At 28.7% G+C, this 8,834-nt stretch overlaps 1 protein-coding gene across 1 annotated transcript in view; it reads left to right on the forward strand.

Annotated features, from left to right (window-relative positions):
• LOC100214988 (nuclear transport factor 2) overlaps positions 1–8,740 on the forward strand; it is a 16,073-nt gene extending 7,333 nt beyond the window's left edge. Inside the window, exons 2-4 of the mRNA XM_065820057.1 lie at positions 343–414; positions 2,318–2,416; positions 8,406–8,740. Of these exons, the coding sequence (XP_065676129.1) occupies positions 343–414; positions 2,318–2,416; positions 8,406–8,516 (282 nt within the window). The 3' untranslated portion in view covers positions 8,517–8,740. The remainder of the gene's footprint in view (positions 1–342; positions 415–2,317; positions 2,417–8,405) is intronic.
• Positions 8,741–8,834: the final 94 nt, after the last annotated feature.

Here is an 8,834-nt window from a genome sequence, read left to right on the forward strand (position 1 = left end):
TATATATAAATAGATGTAATATTGTTCCTTAAATATCATTGTTTATCAAATAATAAACTTCTTCTAAGTTCTACTATATTCTCTATAGGTATTAAAACTTTCTTAAGTTTAACATATTACAATCTTCCTAAATCATATACTGATAATAGAGCCTTGCAGTGGTTCCCTCTCCCCAAAGGAGAAGTGATCACTTCAGTTTCACTTCTCTCTTGGAAAGAAGTGAAACTGATCAAAAGTTGTTAATAAAAGTAATCAAATAAATTAAAGAGCAAAATTATTTTTTTAAATTCTTTAAACTTATAATTAAATCTGTTAACTTTTTCATTTTTTTACAATATGTAGTATGAGTCTTCATTAATGAAATTTGAAGGAGATACGAAAATCGGAGTTGAAGCAATAATGAAAAAGTTGTTGGTAATTATTTATTATACAAGTTTTTATAGTTCTTATAATTAAATAGTACCTGTAGGCTGTAAAGGAAAGGGCAAAGTTTTTTTTGTATATTTTTATGTCTTTATGAATGATAATAATTATTCTCCATTTACTAATAGTTATGTTAATGATTCAATAGGTATTGAAATAGTAAACTTTCCACCAGAAGCAGTTTATAAATCTTTAACGCTAGTACGGTCCTGATGGCATACCTAGCATACTTCTGAAAAAGTTAGCTCATTTATTGTGTATTCCGCTTTCCTTTATATTTGATGCCATTTTTAAGTCTAGTTCTTTACCTAATCAATGGTGCCGTGCATTTGTTTCTCCAATTTTTAAAAAAGGAGCTACTGTGGATCCAAATAATTATAGACCCATCTCATTGACATGTACTTGTTGTCGCGTCATGGAAAGAATGATCAATGTGCATGTTATAGAGTACCTAACTCAACGTAGCCTAATAACTCATAATCAAAATGGTTTCCTGAACTTCACTCCACCTGTACAAATCTTTTAGAATCTGCAAACAATCGGAACACCGCACTTGACAACCAAGTAATGGATGTTGTATATACTGATTTCCAAAAAGCGTTTGACTCTGTCTCGCATTTAAAATTATTAGTTAAACTTGCATCATATAACATATCTTCTAAATTGGATTTCCGCATTTCTTACCAATAGATATCAACAAGTTAGGGTCGGTAGTTCTTTCAATACATATTGTCAGTGGAGTTCCACAGGGTAGTGTGTTAGGTCCCTTATTGTTTCTATTATATGTTAATGATTTAACTGCTTTAACTAATAATCTGTATTGTCGTATAAAACTTTATGCAGATGATATAAAGTTGTATAGTTCATACCGTGACATGGATCTAAACCAGGATTTAGTTGTTGCTCTAAATAGACTCGTAATATGGGCAGATATGTGGCAACTAAAAATTGCTAATAGTAAGTGTTTTTCACTTAGAATAGTATCTCCCTCATTATGCAAAGGTATAAAGGTTAACTATAAATTAGGTGAGTGTACTTTAGCTTGGTCCTCCAACCCAAATGATCTAGGAGTTACAATGGACTCTAACCTTAATTATAAAAAACATATTTCTAATGTCATCCATCAAGCTAACTCTAGAGCATACTTAATTTTGAAATGTTTTAAATCTCGCGACCCTTGTATCCTAGTTAAAGTTTTCACTACCTATATACGACCAATTTTAGAATATTGTTCGCAAGTTATGTCGCCACACCAAATTGGATTGATTAAATCAGTTGAAAGTGTCCAATGAAAATTTACTAAGAAAATTAGGAACCTTAGAAATTTGTCCTATCATAATAGACTACAGTTGCTTGGTTTAGAATCGCTTGAAGTTCGGCACCTTAAAATTGACTTAGTAATGTGTTTTAAAATTTTCCGTAAATTTATTAGCACTGAACAATGTTTGTTCTTTGAGATTGACAAAAATAGCCACACCTGGGGTCATATTTATAAAATACGCAAACAATTTTGTTGCTTGGATTCAAGAAAAATATATTTTTTCTTTCCGAGTTGCTGACATATGGAATAATATGGCCTCGGATGCTCTGAATGCATAAATATTTTATCATTTAAAAATAAGATAAATATTTATTCTAAAACTAACAACTAGTTGTTTCTTTATAATTTTGTTTCTTTATAATATTTGTAATTTTATAATTTTGTTATTGGTTTTGTAGTGGTGCAGTTTTTTTGAATTTATTTATGGACACGCTGTTAGTGTCCATCTTTGTATGGGCCTTTGTGTCCTTTAGAACATGTATTTTATGTTTCTAATAAATATCTATCTATCCAACACAAAGCAGATCAAGGTGTTATTTCTAAGTTATGCGCTTACTATATTTATCTTGTTAGGAGCTTCCTTTTAAAGTTGTAAAGCATATCCCAACAACAGTTGATGGTCAACCAACAATAGATAATGGTGTTTTGATTACTGTTAATGGGCAGTTAAAGGTACAAAGTTATTATTTTTGAGTTTTTTTTTTTTTTTGAAACAAATAAAAATAAAATTTAATTACCAATTTATACATCATCTTTTAAGTTATTGCTAATTTTTAAATTCAGATTATTCTGCACCATTTTCTATTATTTTATTATGAGGTAGTAAAGTGAGAGAATTCGTCATGATAACATTATTTTATAGGGTGTAGTCATCTCAGTTTAGGCAGAGTTATTTGCAAATAAGTTATTTGCAATAAGACAGAGTTATTTGCTAAGAACTCTTTCTCTTGATCTTTGTTTCTTAAATCTAATGACCATAGTCTTCCTGCCTGATTTAATTCATTTAAAATTCAGTTAAACAAATTAATTTGTTGTAAGACATCCAAATGACTCTGGCTTCCGGTGCTAAAGTTAATTCTCAATTAAAACCTTTTATGGCTTATGATTCAGACAACATTTTTATCATAGTCTTGCAAAAGTGTTTTCCAGAACTATTTTCAATTCTAGCTTAACTATTAATAAGTGCTAAATATTATACAGTAGTGTTGCGGTGAACTTCTTATAAGCAAGAAGTTCCGAGTTCGATCCCCACCATATCCCTGGTAGTACCACACTCAACTTGTTTCTCTGCGCAGTGGCCTTGTTTGTCAAGGTTTGTGTTTCAGAGTTAGAGAGTTGAAAGAGGGCTGTAACCACAATTAAAGTATCCTTCTTGACTGTAGTGAGCTTCATGACCTTAGGCAGATTAATTAACATAAAAAACAAGTGGTTCCAATACTTAAAAAGTCTTGAAAACACTCTAACCTCTCTAACTAACTCGATTAGTTTTCTCTTTAATATTAGTTCTTTATATAAAAGTTTGAAGATTATTAAATCATTTCTTTCTGACCGCAGTATTAAAGTCATTCTGAAGGCCTACACTTCTTCATTTCCAATGACTTAAAGAGTACCATAAGGTTCTATCTTTGCTCCTGTATTGTTTCTTATCTACAATAATGATCTTTCTGATAATCTTACATCTACAGTGGCTCTATTAGCAGGCGACTCAACTTTACACTCTTTTCTTAATAAAAATTCTTCATATTTTGATTGCTTAGAACAAGAAGCCGATCTTTAATCTGATCTCTCTTCTGTAACAGCTTGGGACATGTAATGGCTTGTAGATTTTATGCTAGGTCCAAAAACACATTTTAAATGTAGTTTGACCTGCTTTATGTGCCAAGTTTGAGCCATTCTCCCATTGTTGTACGCTTGCATATTTTTATTTTTTACAAATACTATTATAGCTGCTGCTCAAATGAGATAATTTCTCGATCAACCAAAATTCATTCTCGCTTGGCTTGTCATTCAGCAAAGTTGCATCTTTTTACTGTGTCTGTCTCTCTATGCTATAAAAATTTTTACTCATCCAGTTTTTTTCTGTGCACATCAATCAAAACGGTTGTCGCTGTAGAGAATAACCTCTGATATATAACATAATTTAAGTATTATATAATAAAACTTATTAAAACATTAAATGTCTATTTTGATACATTAATAAATATGTTATCTATTCTAAATTGTATATGCATATAATGCCTGTCAACCTGCTTACATAAAAAGAAATGCATCTCAGTTATAGAGAAGCCATTCATTTTTGAGATGGTTGTCAGTATGTATTAAATTTTGTTAGTGAAGATTCTTTTATGATGTCTTTAGGAAGAGAGTTTTATTTATTAACTATTATTATGAAAAAAAAGTTAGTACCCATTTTACCCATTGTTTTTTTAGTTTAAATATATTACCATGGGTAATGAATTGGTTATCGATTTCAAATAAGTTTTTATCATGATTATTATTATTGCACCATTTGAAGACATTAATTAGATTTTTGTATTTTACACCTGTCATATCAAGTGCCAATAGTCTTTATTCATACGGGAGATCATTTAAGCCTCTAATTTGTTTAGAAGATCTTCTTAATACGCTTTCCATTTTAGGCTTGCCTTTAAGAAGCTGCTAGGTACAGATGATCAATCTGTACCTAGCAGATATAGCACAATATTCTAAATGGGGGCAAGTTAGAGCTGAGAATAGTTTTTTAAATGAATATTGCAAAGTCACAATTAGAAATTTCTTAAATTTCTAATTGTGACTTTGCAACTGCAAACGATTTTTTATTTAAAAAATATTAGCAAGTAACAAATAAAATAATTACTTTAATTTATTTACTTTATTTATTAGAAGTTTATTATCTTATTATTAAAATTATATCGCTGTATATATAGTTTATTAAAAAATAATTGCGATTTAACTTGCATTATAAAAAAACAAAGTTTAACTTAAGTTTTGTGCAGATTTTTGATGCAGCTGTTGATTTAAAATTTAATTTTGAGTTTAAAAAAAAAATTTAAGAAGGAAAACCAAAAAAACAATTGCATTAAAAATGAGTTATTTTTTTTTTTAAGAACAAATGAAATTTCAATCTTGAATAACATTTTAGTAATATTTTTAAATAAATTTGACAGTTAAGTTAAACCCAAGCATTAACTTTAATTTTAATAAATTTAAATATATTTTTTAAATTAAAATTAAAATATATATTCTTAAAGTCCTAATTAAGTTATATAGAGTAAACCAGGTCAAACCGCACAGTATTCAATAAAAATTAAATAACTTTTTTCTTTCTCTTTTTTTTTTCTTTTTTTTTTCTTTTTTTTTATTAGATAAGTAATAAAAAACTACATAAGATAATACAAATATATGTTAAAAAAAAATTTTTAAAAATTATTGAAAATATTAAATGTAAAGAAAAAAAAATTGTGCGGTTTTAGGCGACATTCTGATAAAACCCCACACTTGAGAAAACATTGAATTTTTTAAATTTTAACTTTTTTGTTTATTATTTTTTTAACACAACTTATATTTAAGAAACTATAATTAAGTTTTTACATTTTTTGTAACAAAAAAATTTAGCTCCAACTACACATTTCTTTACTGTACTCTACACTTTTTACCTTTTGCATCTTTTAATTGTTTGGCTGCTGGTACTTGTTCTTCATTGTTTTGCTGAGGTTGCTCAGCATTGTTATGCTAAGGCATTTTAGTATTTGGCATAGAAAGTCTACGCTTTGCGTTAAGTTTAGCAACTTTCACGGCTTCCTTTGTTGCTTTTTCTTCATCCTTTTGTTTGAGGAACTTGATCACATTTTCTTTGGTAATACATTTTCTTCAGTAATACATTTTCCGCCAAGTTTTGACATTGCACTGCTTCGATTTCTTAACATGCGATTGGTTTCTGGCTTGAAAAAACTGCTTCAACTCTATCTTGGTACTGTTTTTGCAGCGCTCATGCTTGATACCTATCAAAACTTGAAGCTGATGTAGTTGAGAAAGATGGTAATTGGTGTGTAGTTTGAGTAGGTGCGGCGGTGGCTATTGAAGATAATGAAGCTCTGTCTGAGCAAGATAGTGTCGGTGCTGCATAGGCTGCTAAAGTTGATGAAGGTGGATTAAATATTTGTGTGATTGCTAATGCCTTATGATTTATGTTGTTTTTTTAAGTGGAAATAAGATATTGTACTGGAAACCAGCAATTGCATGTAAGCGTGTAAAACATTTACCACTCTCGTACAGCAGTTTGAGCAACAGTGGAAAATTTTGTTTATCTAAATTCTTACATTTTGAGTCTGTGTAATGCTTTGTAAGAATTTCTTTCCATGCTTCTTTGACATGACAGTAGACACCTCTATCCAATGGTTGTAGAATATGTGAAGAGTGCTCTGATAGACAAATCAAGGTTATATTGTGTTTTTTGCACAGCAATACCTCTTCCAAAGTTATGTGATTTGTATGCCCATCTAATACTAAAATATGAATACCACCAATTTGCTCAGTTTCAGCTATAAATACTTCTTTTAGCTATTCAATAAACATATTGTGCTCCATCCAACCTGGTTTTGAAATTGAATATTTGGTGCCAACTGGACCACCTCTTGCCCAGTCAGGAGGTAAGTTTCTTTTGGCTTTTTATATCACAAATAGTGATGCAAAATCCCCATCAGCGTTGCAACAATTTTTTACAGTATAATGAATTTTTTTGATTGTTGCCAGTAAGTTTAAATGCACGTCTTGTCCCTTTTTGATACACTACGGTTGCGTTGCCTTGATCACCCGAAAAACCTGTTTCATCATAATTCCAAATATGCGACCCAGAAGTTATATCAGTCTGTTGATATTGCTTGGTGACGCATTGAAAAAAACCATCAATTATTTGTGGCGTATAAAAAGCGGCTCTTTTAGATGCTAAGTTATCTGTTTTTCTTGTTGAAATTTCTTTTGACCATCTCTTCATAAAGGCATAAAACCAGTCTTTACCAGGCTTGCCATTTTTGAATAAATGCAATTGATCTTCACGTTTAAGGTAGCCACATACAAATTCTAGAATTTCAATTGGGGTAAACCATAACCCCAGTCACCAAGTAATTGGAACACATGCACCATAAATCTTTTCTTTTCATTTGATAGTACCATTGTTGTTCCTGAGCCATGGAAGCCTTTATTGTTGTTATTTTTGTAATCTTTGAGCCTTGAGACAAGAACGCCATGCTTGAATGCAGCTTTTCTCTGTGATGTTTTATTTTCTTTCATATCAGTTAATGTGGCTAGTATATCGTTTTTCTTGTATGCTTTTGTTTTTTTAGTTGACATGTTAAAGTGAGTGAGTTAAATTAAATTGAGTGAGTGATGATTATATTGAGAAATAATATAATAATTTGTTCTTAATGAGTAAGATATGATTATATCAACAAATAACATTATAGTTCATTTTTAATTAAACTGGAATTAACACTAAGTTAGTTAGATAAAGATGGGCGCTTTGTCATTTGCAATAAACTAAACTAAGTAGTTAATCGAGTGTTCAGTTTTATTAGAAAAAAGTGTTTTTTTTACTTTCTTGATTTTTTATTTAACTTTTTATTCTAGCTGCATAAAAAATATATTATCAAAATTAAAATTAAATTTCCAACAAGATAGTGCTAAAATTATTTTTGTATCAGTTTCCGTACAAGTGCCATTTTGTTTGCAACGATAAAAAATATGTAAAAAATTTTGACTCCTCGTTAAAGTTGTATAAAAAAAGAAAAAAATGGAAATGAATCGGTATATAGTTTTATTAATTCGAATAGAGCAGATGGTTCTGTATTTGAATCTATTTTTATTTTTTTCATAGCCATATGCATTTAGTTTTTATTTGATAATTTTGATCAGTGTGCAGAATATGATGTGCGGTATGACTCGGTTTTGCTCTATTTTTTTTATCAGAATAAAATTGTATATTTTTATTAAAATACTTTTAAATTAAATCATATATTTTTTATCAGAATTCAGTTATGTTTATCTTTGCTTTAAGTTTAAAAAATCAATCATTACAATAAAATAAAAATAAACTTTTGATTTTATTTTAGTTTTTTTATTTGTAAATAATGTTTATATCAAAAGTAATTGTCATTCAAATTTTGTAACGAATATTTTTAAATAAACATTCAAAAGTTAACGTTACTTTTTTTAAAATTAATTGCTTCTTTTATCTTACCGCTTATAGAATAATTTAAAAGTTAAAAAATGATAAAAAGTTGCCTAACCGAAATTGCTTACTGCTTACTTAAAATCTCTTAAGATGTATGTAAATCGCTCTACACGTAACGCTTTAAAACAAGGCCTGATATGTCAAATATGTTAGTGTATTTTACAATTAGAGTGCCCAATATTCTTAAAGGAGTTCTGGTTCTTTTGAAACCCCCAATCAACATGATTATGAAAAACTTCATATATAATATTAGGAAACCATCAAATGTTCAATGGACATGTGCAACCCTTAAAAACAATTTTCATAAGCTAAATTTTAGAGATTTAATGTTAATTATAAAAAAGCCATTTAAAGGTTTAAAACAGACATTTTAGAAAAATGTTTTTTATTTTTATTATCTTACTCATATATTTATATTCATATATTTTATAGACTGATGATGATCCACCACATGCATTTTCTGAAATGTTCCATTTGAAAAATTCAGGAGGAGGATGGATTATATTAAATAATGCGTTTAGATTAAGCATACACAACAGTTGATATTTTTGATGGAGTTGTCAACAGAAAAATCTTAATAAACAGTTTTACACCGTATAAAATGAAAATTGTTGGTTTTTTAAATAATCGTTTTTGTTCAGATTTTATAAATTGATTTTTTTTCTGTACAGAAACTGAAAGTGAGAACAAGAAAAATTTTTACTTCATTGTAGAAATGAGTTGTAAATTCTAATGTTTTTGTTGTGTCATTATTTTAATTTTTTTTATTTTATTGTTTTTTTTCTCAACAAAGATAAATAATATTTAAAAGTTTCTTTATTTTTTTGTTGACGATTAATAATTTAATTTAAGATGTAACAA

The sequence above is a fragment of the Hydra vulgaris genome, chromosome 15 (genome assembly GCF_038396675.1).
Source record: "Hydra vulgaris chromosome 15, alternate assembly HydraT2T_AEP".
Lineage (NCBI taxonomy): Eukaryota > Metazoa > Cnidaria > Hydrozoa > Anthoathecata > Hydridae > Hydra > Hydra vulgaris.